The 17,346-nt window shown below is 35.8% G+C and overlaps 3 protein-coding genes across 3 annotated transcripts; 2 read left to right on the top strand and 1 right to left on the bottom strand.

Moving 5' to 3' along the window:
* Positions 1 to 231: 231 nt before the first annotated feature.
* On the top strand, positions 232 to 8,320 carry LOC134657268 (transmembrane protein 134). The gene is made up of 3 exons (XM_063512845.1): positions 232 to 513; positions 7,350 to 7,591; positions 8,109 to 8,320. The coding sequence occupies exons 1-3, from the start codon at positions 359 to 361 to the stop codon at positions 8,210 to 8,212; spliced, it is 501 nt and encodes a 166-aa protein (XP_063368915.1). The 5' UTR covers positions 232 to 358; the 3' UTR covers positions 8,213 to 8,320.
* A 4,455-nt stretch (positions 8,321 to 12,775) lies between these two features.
* On the bottom strand, positions 12,776 to 13,390 carry LOC134657322 (translation machinery-associated protein 16 homolog). The gene has a single exon (XM_063512896.1). It carries the CDS (start codon positions 13,277 to 13,279, stop codon positions 12,788 to 12,790), a length of 492 nt encoding a protein of 163 aa, XP_063368966.1. The 5' UTR covers positions 13,280 to 13,390; the 3' UTR covers positions 12,776 to 12,787.
* Positions 13,391 to 13,681: 291 nt separating this feature from the next.
* Positions 13,682 to 17,346, top strand: LOC134656819 (RNA polymerase II-associated protein 1). Its single transcript, XM_063512344.1, has one exon. It carries the CDS (start codon positions 13,762 to 13,764, stop codon positions 17,323 to 17,325), a length of 3,564 nt encoding a protein of 1,187 aa, XP_063368414.1. The 5' UTR covers positions 13,682 to 13,761; the 3' UTR covers positions 17,326 to 17,346.

Below are 17,346 nucleotides of genomic sequence, written 5' to 3'. Positions count from 1 at the left end.
TTTATCGTTTCTTTTTGTTGTTTTGATTGTTGACGTTCTGAACATGTTATGAATCCTCTTGTGATGTGCGCGTAGTTCACTCACGCGCCATTTATTTTAAGAGTATCGAGCGGAAACAACGTTACTGTAAATAATTATTCTTTACTGTTAAATGCGGTTCACAAAATTTATTCTATAACGAAAAAATAAGATACAAAAATACATCGCAATTTACATAATTTGATTAGAGATGGTTTTTGAACATAGTGAAATCAATATGGCGCATGTTGATATGACAAATTGACGGCATTGTTTTGTCTTTGTAATAAGTTGTAATGTTTCTTTTACATATCCAATTAAAGAACAATAAAATTTAATAATGACGAGACCGTTCGGCAATAGTGACAAACGATTTTCAATTGACGACGCGTTCGAGGAAGAGACGGACGAAGCTATAAAAGTGTATGGCGCTACGGGCGACAGATCGCCGTTGCAGAATAATAAATATAAGAATGGAAGTGAATATTTGTCCAGGTAATTATTGACTACGTTATTTTTCTATAGATAAACAGCTGTAAGTTTAATTGGGCGTCATTCCGGACATTTCTTTGTGCCATACTGTCGCGATCTTGACCTTTACGTGAGTCAGAGACTGGCCTTAATGGGGCAAAAGGCTTTTGAACTGGTCTAATCGAGGCAGCCGTTACTCGCGCCCCGCAGACTTACTTCACACTTCTTTTCACACTAATTATCGGTCTAATTATTGCTAATTTAAACTAGGGCAATGACCTGTATTTCCTTATTGACAAGATTATTGTTATGAAAAAGTGAAGCAAGTATTTAGAAATATCGGGCATTGTTTAATCGGCAGTAACTATTCTTTTATTACAACGTGTGATAGTTATTGCAATACGCAATGTAATTATAAGATTATGTTCTACAACTTGCCCTGTTGAAACAGTTTAGTAAACACTGTAAAACCATACTAATATTATAAATGCGAAAGTGTGTCTGTCTGTCTGTCTGTTACCTCTTCACGCTTAAACCGCTGAACCGATTTAGTTAAAATTTGGTATAGAGATACTTTGAGTCCCGGGGAAGGACATAGGGTAGTTTTTATCCCAGAAGTCATCCTTTAAGGGGGTGAAAAGGGGGGTGGAAGTTTGTACGGGGAATCGGTAAAAAGCAGATTGGATCAAAAATAAGCTCCCCAAATTACTAACACCACGTGGACGAAGTCACGGGCAAAAGCTAGTACTTAGATAACACTATGTGAGCAGCTTATTGCAAAATCTTAAACCAACAATAATTTCTAACATTGTTGATCATTTACTTCTCAAATATGCTAGAGTAAATATGAGATCTTTTTATCGGATAGTGACTGGTATGCTAACTGAAAGTGTGTATTTTTCTAATTCAAAACCTATCTATTAAATAATTAGATATGCCTACTTCTTAAACAAGTCTTTATAGTAATAATAATAAAGTACAGCGAACGTTGTAATAGCGAAGAGTCTCGACCAACATCTTGAGAGACTCGCGCTAGGTGGTTGGATCAAGGGCCAGATGCAGAAGGCGGTGATCTTGGACACGACCCAGATAGTCCGTCGGTTCCTCTCTCTGCAGCCCTGACCACCGGTAGCTTGGGCCTTGCCCCGCTGCCAGCGGCACCCTAGGTTAGGTTTTTTATTTTATAATGTGTTTATATGTATTTTTTATTGTTTTGTAAGTGTTTATATATTTTACTTTTATATTCATATTATAAAAACCCTAACTTAAGACGGAAAATAAATAAAGAGATAATAAAGTACATATCGTCGGGTGACAAGTAAAAGTCACTATAGTTCGTTTTTTTTAGCATTAGAAAAAAGGTAAACAATCTTGATGTGTCTTTTAATTGAAAAACATGTTTTAAAAATAAGTCACGGCAAATATGTAACAATTATGAATCTAATACGAACATTTATATTCTTCTGCTTTCATAAGTATAAGTTACTGATTTTTAAAAAGCATTTTTCAATTAGAAGACATGTCAAGATCGCTTACCTTCTTTCTAATGCTAAAAAAAACGAACTATAACTAACATCATTGAAATTATTGGACAATAAACCGTGTTACAAGTGTAATAAAAGGCATTGTTACTTTAATTTTTAGGGTTCCGTAGCCAAAGGGTAAACACGGGACCCTATTACTAAGACTCCGCTGTCCGTCCGTCCGTCCGTCCGTCCGTCCGTCCGTCCGTCCGTCCGTCCGTCCGTCCGTCCGTCCGTCTGTCACCAGGCTGTATCTCACGAACCGTGATAGCTAGACAGTTGAAATTTTCACAGATGATGTATTTCTGTTGCCGCTATAACAACGAATACTAAAAACAGAATAAAATAAAGATTTAAGTGGGGCTCCCATACAACAAACGTGATTTTTGACCGAAGTTAAGCAACGTCGGGCGGGGTCAGTACTTGGATGGGTGACCGTTTTTTTGCTTGTTTTGCTCTATTTTTTGTTGATGGTGCGGAACCCTCCGTGCGCGAGTCCGACTTGCACTTGGCCGGTTTTTTTGATAGTACTTATGACTTTTACTTGTCACCCGATGATATGAAATGATGAAAACATGTTGTTTCGTTGCAAATACCTTAGATTACTCCACTTTTTTGCAAATAGCCAGTACCACACAGAGCGAGCGTACGCGCAAGGCCATTGTGGATGCCAAAATAGAAACTTAAAAATTAACAAAAAGTAAACATAAATAAGATCTTGTACCTATACATATAAGCATACAGTACAGTATATTGTTAATATACCTAAAACTAATTTTATTAATAACTTTAAAATTAATTCGTTATAGTTGGAGGTTTGAGCTAATTTATGACATATTTGTTTTGATCTTCAGTCTGCTCTCACAGAAAGTTGATTCAGAGTATTCAGACTGATTCAAGTTTATTTATATGCTGCATGCCTATCATATTAGTCTGTCATTACATTATTACAGCGTGTGCTGTAATAAATGTATCCCATCAAAAACATTACATGTAAAAAGGTGCAAGTCTCGCAACGCTTTTACTACCAAAAAGTTTTGAGATGTAATGTGAAACCAAGTCGGTTATTTTAATCAGTGCCAGGGGGTGTTAAAACCGTATCAATAAGATATCTTTAATTTGTAATACGTATAATGACTTGGCCATCGCACGGCTGCATAATAACAAAAGGATCATCGTCACCTATTAAAAAGAATTCTAATTGAACATAACGCTAGCGCTAATTGCAGTTACATGGTTTACTATGCCCTTGCCGACTCATTGCTGAGCTACGGATTAAGCTGTTATGGACTCACTTTTAAAACCTACTTGGATCAAATTAAACAATTGCAGATAAGGCTGATAAAATACTTAGTTAGCAGAAACATAAAAAATGAATGTAGAACTAATTATGAAAAATTGTTCTTGGCTTGTAAAATCCTTCCGATTACATGTAAAGTAGAATATCTAAATGCCATAGAATGTTACTATACCCAAGATTTTAAAATTGAGAGATCTGTTAACCACTATAATACTAGGTCATCTAAAAAGAGGAAATTATGTCAAATCACGGCTAAAAATTATTACGGTAAACGAACTAAAGAATATGTAACACCCAAGATTTGTAATAAATATCCTCTCTTACTGGAGAAAAATAAATTAAAAATAGGTAGTCTTAAGGCAAAGCTTAAAGAAATATTGTTAAATAATTATTCTAAAAACCACTGTTAGTATAGGTATATGTACACTACATAGCATTATTATTACTTTTAGTGCAGTTAAATCGAGGTGAACTGTTAACTAGTTATACTTGTTTGTATTTCTGTACACTTCTATTTGAGCTTGTTTTAGATTTAGGTACTTACTAACTTTTAATTTAAGATAAAAGATAAGAGCGCACCGCCAACAAACTGTTCTACAGTTTGGCGAAATTTTTGTTACTGTTTATGTATGTGTTTTTATATAACAGTAAATTAAAAAAAAAAAAAAAAAAAAAGTTTGAGCATTACACATATAGTCCGTCAACCAAATCTTGTCAGTAGCAATGTAAAGCAAACTAAAGTAGGGCAACACTCAAAGAGCAGTATTGCGCTAAGAAAAGCAGCAATGTACATCGAACCATAAGATTTTTTTTTCCGCTGAGCGCGCCCTGCGTACGTCAATTCAAATTGTCACTCGCGGTTTATTGAAAAAAATTGAAACATGGACGGACAATTTAAAAGCGATGTTAAAACAATGTTAATCAAAATGATGAACAAATTTGAAGATATCAAAAACAACTCCCTATACTAAAATAAAATCATATCAAAATGCAGATAATTAGATAGTGCATACATTTGTTATTTACAATATAATATGCCACTTGTTAATGTAAATTAGTGTACTGTTCTGAATGAATATGACATACCTGTGTAATTTTTTTGATTGGTATATATTGTACAATATACATATTAAAAATAAAACAACTGATATTTGGGTGTTTATTTAATTTAAAGGTAAATAAGATAAGGGGCACTTTTCGACTTGGTTGCGTTGTACACGTATATAAACCGCCATAGGTAAGTATTGTCTGAAGAGATACTTTCTACTACGAACGCCTTATATTGGGCAAGATTTAATCCTGCAACAAACATGTATGGATTAGGTAGATATTGCGAAAGAACGGCGATATAATCAAGGCTCTTAATACTGTTTAAAAGGTTTACCTTTGTAAGTAGTCACAACTGATTGCTGAAAATATTAGATATGTGGGCCTATGGACGGTTTCCAGGACACAATTTATGGTCTTGTTGGATAGATTTAGGCATACGTTTTCATTTTATTTATGCCTTTTAACCCTAAAACAAAAAAACTGAACATAATCTTAAAAGTTCGAAAGAGTTCTTCCAGTACTTGTCATAACCTCCATTTTTAGTAATGTTTACCATCAACGAGCATGATTGTACATTGTAGGCCCCTTAGCTTTGCTTATTCTTATTTAATGTATTGGTATTTAATGGTGATAGCAGAAATATCTCTTGAAACAGAAACGATTCAGAATGAAAACCAAATGAAAACAAATAAGGTGACGGCTGTCATTGACGATCCACATTCCACAGATAAAACACTGATAACACGCGTTTTGGAATTATTTGAACACAGTGTTGCTAACCCGCGATTTTTCAAATTTGCCGCCTTTTACTACTGACAAGATTTGGTTGACGGACTTTATTTACGAGTACGGTACGAGTAAAGTATTATGTGCGATTGCCAAGTCATTATATGTATTACAAATTAAAGATATCTTATTGATACGGTTTTAACACCCCCTGGCACTGATTAAAATAACCGACTTGGTTTCACATAGGGTTTGCACGACGGATCCGAAATGTATGGGAATATCCGCGGATCCGGATCCAGATCCGGATAATTTCATACATTTCGGATCCGGATTGCAAACCCTAGTTTCACATTACATCTCAAAACTTTTTGGTAGTAAAAGCGTTGCGAGACTTGCACCTTTTTACATGTAATGTTTTTGATGGGATCTCATCTCTTTTTGTAGGAAGTCCTCCTTTTCGGGTACTCATACCCATGCTATGTATATACATATCATAACTAAACATATCTTCATTCATACTCACATCATCGTACATCGTAGTGTACCTTTACCTACAATTTGTTGGAACTGCAACAGTAACTTTGTAATATCATATATTTATATGGGATTACCAACTTACTTATGCAGTTCTTAGATCTTTAAAACGTGACTGATATTGCAATATTTTTAGGTTTACCCTTTATGTGGCCATTAAACCTAACCAAATTTCAGCTCTCTGAGTTTATGGGAAGTACTAATTCTATTCTGATGATCATGAGTGAATGAATGTCATAAATGCGAAACTTTGCTTTCGCTTAACTTCGGAACTAAATGACCTACAGACTTGAAATTTTGGATTTTAAGTATGTGATTATTGCTTACTGGATGACCAAAATTTCTGCGTTCTGGTCTTATCCGGAGGTTCTCAAATAGGGGCCTGAAAATGCGGCGAAATGGTTCCAGTAAAGGATGGTACGGCAGTGTTTGCTTCGCGCTCGACTTGGCGGGGGCACTGCCGTGCCCCCAGATTTTTATATTATTAATATTTTCTGCAATTCTATTTAATGGGGCAGAACTCTAATATAGAACTCAAATAGATATCACTACATAGTATAAAACAAAGTCGCTACCCGCTGTCTGTTTGTCCCTATGTATGCTTAGATCTTTAAAACCACGCTGTCTGTCTGTCTGTCCGTCGCTATGTCACAGCCACTTTTTTCCGAAACTATGAGAACTATATTGTTGAAACTTGGTAAGTAGATGTATTCTGTGAACCGTGAACCGAATTAAGATTTTCACACAAAAATAGAAAAAAAAACAATAAGTTTTGGGGGTTCCCCATACTTAGAACTGAAACTCAAATTTTTTTTTTCATCAAACCCATACGTGTGGAGTATCTATGGATAGGTCTTCAAAAATGATATTGAGGTTTCTAATATCATTTTTTTCTAAACTGAATAGTTTGCGCGAGAGACACTTCCAAAGTGGTAAAATGTGTCCCCCCCCCTGTAACTTCTAAAATAAGAGAATGATAAAACTAAAAAAAATATATGATGTACATTGCCATGCAAACTTCCACCGAAAATTGGTTTGAACGAGATCTAGTAAGTAGTTTTTTTTAAATACGTCATAAATCCCCTAAATACGGAACCCTTCATGTGCGAGTCCGACTCGCACTTGTCCGCTTTTTTAAATAGATAGTGTGATTCAAGAGGAAGGTTTATGTATAATTTGTTAACCCGTGCAAAGCCGGGGTGGGTCGCTAGTCTTAAATAAATAATTATTTTCTTAAGGTTTACAATAGCCGCACGTAAATAAGTTTTTCTACTCGTCAACTGCAATGCTTGAATTAAGATGTCGTATACCAAAGTGAAATCGCATACTTTTTTCACTATGGGACCCCAACTCAACTATAATATTCATTTCAATCTCGTACCTTACTTAGGCAACTCAGCAAGCTTCGTTGCCTAAACACGGTACTCGACTGAAAAGCTCTCCATTATATCACGATTGTATAAAATACTATTTTGGCAGAAATGTAATTTTTGGTACAATTCTACTATTCTTTGTTTGGTGGTTGTACTATTCTTTCCACAGGCAACTAAAACTCTTCAAGACAATTCTAACAACCCCAAATACAATTAGGTTGCGTTGTTTTATGACAGAGTTCCTATGGCCACCTCCTGTCTTCATCATACAGTACAGTCAGCGATAAAAGCTTGTACCAAAAATTATATTTATGGCAAAAACTTATTTGGCCTTTTGTGCTTGTTTTCCAGTAATAAAACATACAAATGCACAGACGACACGACCTCCCGAGACTCGGACTCTCTCATCCATGAGTATGTAGAGGCCACACAAGCAACGTACTGCTGGAACCATCCGAAAGTCAGAGAGAACTGGAAGACAGTGTGTGCAGCGGTCATCCTGCTGGTAGTTGGAGTGGGGCTGCTGGGGATGGGAGCCTTTGCTGTTGCTGAGCCGGAGAATGGACTGCAGGGAGCGGTGTTCTTTGTAGCAGGTACTTTAAAACACATTAAATACTATCAATGACACCTTTTTTGTAGGAAAGTTACAACAGCTGCCTTTGAGTGGAATTCCCAACATTATTATAGTTTACTCTATGAACGATTAAAGGTCAGTTGCACCAAACTGTTTGTCATCTTTAAAGAGTTCGCTAAATTTTATTGTATGGAAAGTTTCATAGTAAACGGCCGCGGCGCGCCGGGTGAAGTTGATCAGTCTGTCAAGTGCGGGTGCACTGCAACTCGCACTAAGAATAGCTTACGATAAAAGCTTGTACCAAAATTTTATTAAGTAATTACATTGCGGACTATTGAGGTTATATTCAATTCAACGGAACGATTACAAATGAAGTGAAATGAATGAAATACTAATGAAACTCGCATGCGAGTTCTCGCACCGTCTGAATGACCCTCATAATTACCATCTCGTCACTGTCCATTGGTGAACCTTATGCCTTTTGTAATAAAGTCCACCGTTGGACAGTTATGAGTGTTGTTTGTACTTTGTTGTAGGTATGATCTGCTTCGTCCCCGGCGCCTACCACGTGGTGTACATCTGGCTAGCGGCGCGCGGGCAGCGAGGCTACGACTTCTACCATCTACCGCTCTTCACCTGATCGCCTTGAGTAAGCCTTCGAATTCATCTCATTTTGTTAGGTAGGACCAGTCAGCTGCTAATTTAATGTGTTCTAAATTATACAGTTATGTTTTTAATTAGCTAGAGTAAATCATGCGCTTTAAAAAGTTGACAAATATAAATGAGAAGAAAAACATAGATACCCTTTGAACGCTACGCCTGCGTGCGCGGCGCGTCATCGTGAACCTTGTCCGAATGCACGAAGGTTGATATTGGGCTGTAGTCAGTCAGTTGACGTCTTTGGCGGTCAAAGGGATAATGTGTATGGTGGTCAAAAATAGTGCATTCAAACCTCGGTTGTGCTGTATAGAGCATAGCAGCTCTCGATAAAAATGCAAAAAGATGACTCAAATTTTGGTCACAATTTTTATCATTCACATACAAGAGCTTTAATTGACACGCTCACGCCCAGGGGCCCGTTTCTCAAAAGCTTGTAACTTGTAATACAAGTGGAAGTCCCTTTCTAACAAAAGCTGTCAAAAAGTGACATCCACTTGTATTACATGTGACAAGCTTTTGAGAAACGGGCCCTAGAAACGTCAATTTACTTTAAATAATTAAAAATATCACAGTCTTGATCTCCTAACCATAAAATTTAATGTTGAGCACTTACTAAGTTTGCTGCTGACTGTCCTATCCTGTAGGAACTTCGGAATAATGACTGGTACCATGTTGGGAACATTCCTATTATAGGAATATTCATGTACATGGCATATCAGTATTCGATATAAGTGTCATCCGCAGTTAGTGATGCTTTGTCACTTTATTTTGAAAAATTAAGAAAATTATTTGGTTTTATCTTCGCTTAATCGTCTCTTTAAGAGGAAACACTTTAAGAGAAAATATAGTATCTTCTTAATACCTACTTATTGTCTTTGGACTGTAAATTGAACTAGAATTGAATTGAACTCAGTTCATATCGGTGTTTATTTGTTAAAACAAATGTAAACAATCAGAACTATGTGACTTTGTCATTCTGCCATTGAAATAATACCATAGATACAAATCACTGTTTCTATTAATCTTAGAATCCTTTCATATCAATGGTATTATGTCATAGGCTAAACGAGTCACTCAGATATGTTTGTTTATGGACATTTTGGGGCTATATATGACATAAAATATATGGAGCATTATTTTATTAGATTAATATTTCATAAAGTTATATTGGAGATCCTCCTACTGGAAAGAATAAAAGATAATGATGGATATTAATTTAGTACAACTTAAATTGAGGCTAATTTAATTGATTCCATTATGTAACGAAATATGTCATATATTTATACTACAGGTTACTTCGTACGTAAACAGGAGGGGGCATAGACAAAGAGAAAATTATAATACCATTATTTTTATGGAATTAAAATAAAATATTAGGACAGAGTCAACAGTTCCTCTTTGTTACTTTACAAACATTGAGTTTTGCTCTCTATGTGTCAGTGCGTTTCAGTAATGATTGCAGTCTAAGTATACATGGTTTTAAACTGCAAAAATATACAATGTAGCAAGATTCTCCCCTTTGTGGTATTTTTGCTGTCAAATTTCATGACATTGACATATATTCGATGACGTCGCAATTATATGAAGCTATACAATATGTGACGTTATCTATGAAAAGGGACCTTATTGTCGATGGCGCTTACGCCATTATTAACGATGCTCCGATATAAATACAATGCCGCGCGACGCTGTTGCGGCGTAAGCGCCATCGACAATAAGGTCCCTTTTCATAGATAATGCCCCAAATAGCTATACATACAGGGATAATTTAAAATACAAAGAAGCGATGTTTCGAATTTTTCTGATATTCCTGACTAAATAAATAACTTTGTCCTGTTTATGATATTTTATTTTGATCTCAATATAACGAAATACATAAATGTTTTAAATTATCTCCTTCAATAGATTTACAATGATTGAGTAAAGAAAATATAAAAATAAACTGCATCCATCTCCTAAATATTTAGTTACCTAGTTTAAGATTTGCAGCATTTTCTTTACATGTTAAGAACTAAATTTGTCTTTAATTTAATTGATTCCACTGTGTCACAAAAATTGGTCCTACATTTAACCGAAGTTTAAAGGACTATTACATATTAATATTATGTTATGTTACATTATGTTTTAATTCAAATTATTATAAATACGTGCCCATACGTGGTACAGTATTAAGTACGCTACGCTTAGGATTTGTGCGTTTCGAATTAGATATGCAAAACAGTTCGAAAAACAAAGTTCTTACACTGGTACATAACCTAATGAGTACCTAGTGTTGTATGGATGAATTAATAAAATACACAGTTAAATAATTTAATTGGTTAATTCGTGGAACGGAAACAAATTTAATGACTAATGATCGTTACATAATGGAATTAATTAAATGAAAAACCTTAAAATGTAAAAAAAAAAATTAAATTATCTTGCAATAGGAAGAATTGGGGTTGTATAACTGTCTAGTCTACCTTTTTTATCCATTAATCTCACCAGAATAATCCATTAATTTGCCATGCGTTAGAAATTTATATCACTAATTCATATGTCTTAGACGCGTAGGATACACATTTTATAAGTTAATATTCAGACGGCACCTTATTGAAGAGTAAAAATGGGTTACCTTAACCGTACTTCACAGGTGTAAGAATGTGTATAAATTTCGTCTTTGTTTTGTGTTGTGTATTTTTTGTGTGATAATTTGTATTTTATGAATAAAACTGTCCGACTAATATGTATAAAGTTTACTATAAATGTATGTATTTAGTAATCACATGTAAATATATCATTAAATTATTCAAATTACTCTAAAATTAAGATAAAAAGGATTACTTAATGCTTATTGTAATAAAGAAAATATTAATCACGAAAAATATGCTGTACTTGAAAAAATTATTTAAATGGCCAAAAAAATATGTTGTAAGAATGAAGATTCTTTAATATCGGTTTATAATCCTTGATACTCGTAATTTTATATTTTATCTTAATACATTCTTGCTTAATATTATAGTTACAGACTTGAATTTTGAGCCTTCGTTTCATATCATTGGTTCTCGGCCATTTACCCATACATGTAACAATTTCAGTTAGTCGTTTCCACGGTGTAAGAAAGCTACTCGTACCCTTATTTATTTATATTTTCGTTACACAAATGAATGAAATAGTTATTTACGATACAAATGCGGAAAAGAGGAAATTGAAGGGAGTGTTTTAAATCGACACGAGTTGCGAATTACCTATTCGCACGCGTATCGTACAACGTTTTACAGTACATATGCCCCTTTAAATATTTGACACGATATGTACTGTAAATAGTATATTTGTGGCAGAGAGGGTAGCGCTACTATGCTCAGTCTAGAGGATGTCTTGCCTGTGGGCGGAGGTGACCTCCCATTCAGCGGATTGGGGAAGAGATGTGGATAACAACTTTCAACCAATGCTATTGGTTGATTATAGTGTATGTATCTTCTTATCTCCGCGTCAGTGGAAAGACCTACATAGGTACTATATCAAATATTTTAGCCTATTTATAAAACTCTCAGTAAATTTACTTGAATATATGATGTTGACTGTACAAAGTCCATCCAAAAGAACAATCTTTATTATGTTTAATGTACTTTGGGGAGGCAATTGTTTAAAGTAATTAAGTTAAGTAATGTTATAGACTATTCAAAGTGCCTAGACATATGTTTGAGATCTAAAAGCATCATTTACATCCTTTCCTCATTAGTATAAAAGCAATAAAAAATGTTTAAGCTGAATTGTGTTTTATTTCTATGTAATAACATTGATTTTACATTAACCTTTCGTATAATGTAAAATTATGGCTGTTCAATTTCTAAACATGAACTTTCATGAGATTTTAAACTAAAGTCTATTTTTTTATTCGGTAGACTGAAATGACAGTTAATAGTATGAACATGAAATGTCATTTCATACTATTAACTGTCATTTCAGTCTACCGAATAAAAAAATAGACTTTAGTTATTGTACTTTTGCTTAGTGCAGTAGGATGAGGTATCCATTAGGGGAGTCCATACAATTACAAAATGAGCCTTTACAACTTTCTCACAAGTTGGCTCATTCTGTGTGGACCACATGTGGACCCATCTTATGTCAATAAAGTAATCTATGTTAGACAAGATTTTAGTCAGCGTCATTTGTGACACTCACTCTTTACTTTACCACACCAAATAATAGAGCTAGCTGTATTTTGTTTTTATTAAAAATGATTTAATTAATTGGGGACAAACAGTGACACAAGTTGATAACAAAATGAGGCTACTGAACTAAAACGACTAAATTGCTATGTCACAGATTGAAAATTAATGGCTATCAAATAGCTGTTCTAATTATGTTGGTTGAATAATCGGATATTTTGAGTCAACGCCACCAACACAAAGTAAGGTCTATGTGAGGAAAACCGGCATACAGAATGATTTGTAAGTACTCCGCTCAGACGCAGTCAGAAAAGAAGAGCTTTGCTCCTTCTGCTCTACCAAGTGTCGTGTGTCTATTGAAATAGTGTGGAAGGACGCAATAAAAGACAGTCTTCTACTTAATATTATATTAAATGCTTTCTAGTAAATCTTTTAAGTTTAAAATGCTGCAGAAATCTCAGTTCTCCGTTCCAGTTCCTCAAAACTTGCATCTGCTCCGCGTCCAGGAGGTCTGGCATCTCCAGACCACACGTCTCGAACTCATTCTGCTCCCTCTTCTTAGTAATGTTAATGATGTCTTCCCTACTCGCATGCTGATGACGATTCTTACGGTGACCTATAGAATTCTTTAATGCAATCTGTTCTAGCTCTTCGTCGAATCTTGCTAGATAAGTTTCCACCAACTCCAAAGTCTGCTCCTTGGTTAATACTAGACAATCCTCAGGAATCCTCTCCTTGAACCATAGGATTTTCTCACCTATTAAATTCTGTTTGATGTGAGTGCCAAGTTTGTTTTGGTCTTTTTTTTCGTTTCTCTTCATTTTCGTTGCTAGTTTCTGAGTTTTCCTACTGTTTGGATGTTTCAGTTTCTCCATGTTTTTCTTCACGTTGGGCATTTTGAGGTTTATTATATTTTATCATACACTAACAAAACTAAACAGGAGTGATTTCAAAATAAAATTCTAACCTATAAGCCTTATGTCATGGTCACGTGTTCGTTGAAATGTCAAATTGACAGATAAGTGCATTTACGAATAGCGCTAGCAAAACGCGCAAGTTAAAAACCATGTCACGAATACTTTTTGATTCCACAATAAAAATATCTCAAAGTTAAATTGAACTTGACAAAGTAAAACATAAACATTTTATTTCATTTACAAGAGATTCACATTAAAAATTATATGAAGTTGACGCGTTTTTGTTGAGTTGGCTTGTTATGATCGTATAGAATGGCAACCTTCACAAACCATCATCTAATGTCACATCGGTCACATCATGAAAACAATCTGAAGCGCACTCGCTCGCAGCATTTCGTTTCATAGCGAAATTATCGTTATTCGCATATTTGTTGATATATCGGCAATATTATTTATACAAAATGCTCAAACGTCCCAACCCTGAAGAAGATGAAGAAGACATTCTACGAATGCAAGAAGAATACTTACGTGAAAAGAACAAGGACGCTAAATTTCGCCCGTCGGCTGCAGTAACAAATCTGCGGCCGCAAGTGACAGAAACTCCAAAACCCTCAAGTAGTAAGTCTGAGAAGTCTGTTAGGCGTAAACTTTCAAAATACGCACAGGCTAAGGGCCTCAAAAATGAAAAGCAAGTCCGGTTCGAAAGCAGTACGGGCTCCGTTATGGGAGACATTTTGGAGAAGAATTTGGAAGAAGTTCCTAGGGAAACAGAAATGGACGATGACAAGGTATACTATCCAAAAGTAATATCTTCAGTTATGAGCAATATCGTAGAAAAAAACACAGATTGTGATGTAGATTTGAGTTTCAAACCAATGCCTACTCAAGGCTTTCCTGTAGCTATGAAATGCGATTTTAATGTAGCTCCCGGTTCAAAAAGTATCCATTCATTATACATTCAAAGAAAGCAGCAAGAGAAAGCATTAAAAATGGATATTGATGAGCCATCAAACTCAAGTAAAACAGACATTTCTAAACAGGTTAATCTTCCAGAAAAAAGTTGCATTGTGTCTTCAAAAGATGCTGATGTCATCCATTCTGAAAATGTTAATTTATTAAATAAAATGTCTGAAAAGGAAATATTGGAGGAACAGCAAAAGCTACTTGCTGAAATGGATCCTAATTTGATCAAGTTTATTAAAGCTAAACGGAAAAAAGAGAATCCAATCTCGGATGATAAACATTCACCAAAGAGCCAGAAAATGACACCACAGGATGTACCAATGGAGTCATCAGTCACTGATGATGGAGCTTGGGATAATGACATATTATCCCACCCTAATGTCAATAAATGGCTGCATTTTGACTCATTAGAGAAGGACAAACTTGAGTGGGTTAAAGGCATCAAGGAAAGCAATAACATCACCCCTGACAAACCTTATGAAGCCCGCTTTGATTTCAAAGGATACCTGTTACCATACACCTTACCTTATACGGAAGAAACCAAAACTCTTTTCCATCATGGTGAAGAACCTCATAGACCGGGATACACCCTTACAGAGCTATTCGAACTGACTCGCTCCATGGTAACTCAGCAGAGAATCTTCGCTTTAAACACGTTAGCAGGAATACTAGAATACTACTCCGCAGGCACTTACAAAGGCATAATAGACATACCGCTCAGTAAAATACTTTTCGTATTACGATTTTCATTAGATGATAAGGCAGGAGCTCTTATTGAACCTTCTTTGAAAGCAATAAGAAACCTAATTTATAATAGGATAGATGAAGCAAGTTTAGATGCCTTATTAGGGTTTGAAGCCGGCCTGCAGCAGCCTTGCCTCGAAAATGACAAGTCAGAAATTGAAGAATTGGAATCAAAAGAGTCAGAATTAAAAGATTATCACTTGGCTGAAGTTGATATCATAGCTGCTCTTTTGAGAACTGATATTTTTACAAGAATACAGTACATTTTAGGAAATATAAAACCGAATGTAAATTCTGTTCAATATTGCTTGCAAATTTTGACTAGACTTGCTAGAGATTCACCTGAGACAGCCATGACAATAGTTAAAATGGAACATTTGATGAGCAATGTTAAAGATATCTTTAAGAATTACAAGAATAACCAGTTGTCACAACTAGCTATGAGGTTACTCAGGGTCCTTTCTTTACAATCAAGAGAAATCGGTGACATATTGCTATCAAAGTACTCTATATTAGAACCTGTTTTGCAATGTATAAGCACAGTAGCAGACAGGACAAGTGGCCTACGCGTCCAGATAGAAGCCTTCTGCATCATGACTAACTTCCTGCATCATGATCTTGGTGTGGATGAAGCCTTATCCATATTCCCCATGTTATTATCAGCTTTGTACATACATGTCCAAAACACAGATGTGTTTGTTACATCATCAGTGTTAAATGCTACACACGCGGCAGTAATTTTACAGTTTGCCAGCAAAATATGGTGTACTCAAAAACTGCCAGATAGTAACAAAGGACAGCTCTGTATCTTACTGAAAGAAGGAGCGAGAAAATGGCTGGCACAAATATCTCAAAATGAAAGTTACACTTGCGGTCATTTACGTCTGCTTTGCTCTGTTCTGGACTGCTGTAATACAATTATTACGTTAGATCAAGTGGATATGGGCTTCTTGAAGGAATCCTTGACCAAACTTTCGAATTCTGGGGGATTTTCAAACATCGCAGCTCACCTGCAGTCCAGTTCGAATCTGTTGTCGGGAATAGAAACCAAAGATTTGCATTTCACAAAAAACTTGATGAGCCTAGGCTCTTCAGTTGTGGACTCTCAATTAAAAACATTACCTATACTTAATAGTTTGTCACCTGTGCCATTCTTAGCATCCTTGTTCAATATTCTCGAAGCTGTAAACGAAGAAAAAATTGCACAGACTTTCGTACAAACCCTTGAGCCATATATCGAGAAACTCGCTCAAAAATCGCCAAGCCTTAGTGACAATTGGTTCACAAGAACGGAGACAGATCTTGTAATCAGCATAATAAAAATTGCCGTGAAAATTGACGTCCCTGAATCTAAGAAAGACTTGTTGTACGCGGTGGCAAATAAATTATGCTACATTCTTAGAGTTGATAAGGGTGGTGACCTGGAGTTCTTGTTTAGAAACATTGTGTTCAATAAGCAGTGGTTCACAGCAGAGAGGCTGATGAACCTGGTGTCTTTATCCGACGCTGATGGCTTCTCGAAAGCGCTCACATCGATAGAAGAGATAAAATTGTGTTACAGCACAGTTATAAACCTTAGTTACAAAGATACTGGTGCTAATATTGTACTTAGAAAGTGGCAAGAACCGATACTACCTAGAGACTGGATATATTTACCCATTTTACATCTATACAGCAAGAGTCAAGAGCAGACTCCTCAAAAAGTTCTTGCCTTAAACGAGTCAACAGCGAAAGAGTTCGTCATCAGGAGCAGTTTAGAATGGATCTTGTTTAACGAATACTGCTTTCCCGATCTCCTGAAAGACATAAACGTGACGGATAGATTCTGTCGATTAATGTGTGTTTTTCTGTGTGATAATTCCTTATTCTTGGACGCGAGGATCAAGATCCTGTTACAGAAATGTCTTGAGGTTTTGTTTAAGAGGAGTAGCGAGTTTAACTTCGATCAACCGCTTACTGGATTGAGTAATTTCCAAGGTTTTTACACGCAGTTTCTTGAACAGTTCCAGTCGGTTAGTTATGGGGATAACAACTTCGCTGCGTGCGTTTTAGTGCCTCTAGCTCAAAGACATGATGTCAAATGGCGGAAGCTCATTTGGTCCGAGTATGCCGGGTGCTTGAGGGCTCTGGATTGCCCAGAAGACCGCATGTGCTACGAGTTGAAAGACTACTTGTATCCAGAGGAGACTGAAATGTCTCTGATAAAGTCCTACTATCGCGCCTTGACGTCGAGTCTGGTCAGGCCTGGTACAACTGCTTATACAATAGCGCAGCACCATGTTGAAGCTTGGAATCGCCGGAAAGATCAGCAGATCTAGCATATTTTATGCAGATCAGAA

Source organism: Cydia amplana, chromosome 19 (assembly GCF_948474715.1).
Source record: "Cydia amplana chromosome 19, ilCydAmpl1.1, whole genome shotgun sequence".
NCBI lineage: Eukaryota > Metazoa > Arthropoda > Insecta > Lepidoptera > Tortricidae > Cydia > Cydia amplana.
Note: the sequence above shows the minus strand (reverse complement) of the source record. Positions and strands in the feature narration are given on the sequence as shown.

Coding starts and splice junctions, on each gene's coding strand:
- LOC134656819 (XM_063512344.1), top strand. CDS start 13,762: ATGCTCAAACGTCCCAACCCTGAAGAAGATGAAGAAGACATTCTACGA.
- LOC134657322 (XM_063512896.1), bottom strand. CDS start 13,279: ATGCCCAACGTGAAGAAAAACATGGAGAAACTGAAACATCCAAACAGT.
- LOC134657268 (XM_063512845.1), top strand. CDS start 359: ATGACGAGACCGTTCGGCAATAGTGACAAACGATTTTCAATTGACGAC. Junction 514..7,349: donor GGAAGTGAATATTTGTCCAG/GTAATTATTGAC, acceptor CTTGTTTTCCAG/TAATAAAACATACAAATGCA. Junction 7,592..8,108: donor AGCGGTGTTCTTTGTAGCAG/GTACTTTAAAAC, acceptor ACTTTGTTGTAG/GTATGATCTGCTTCGTCCCC.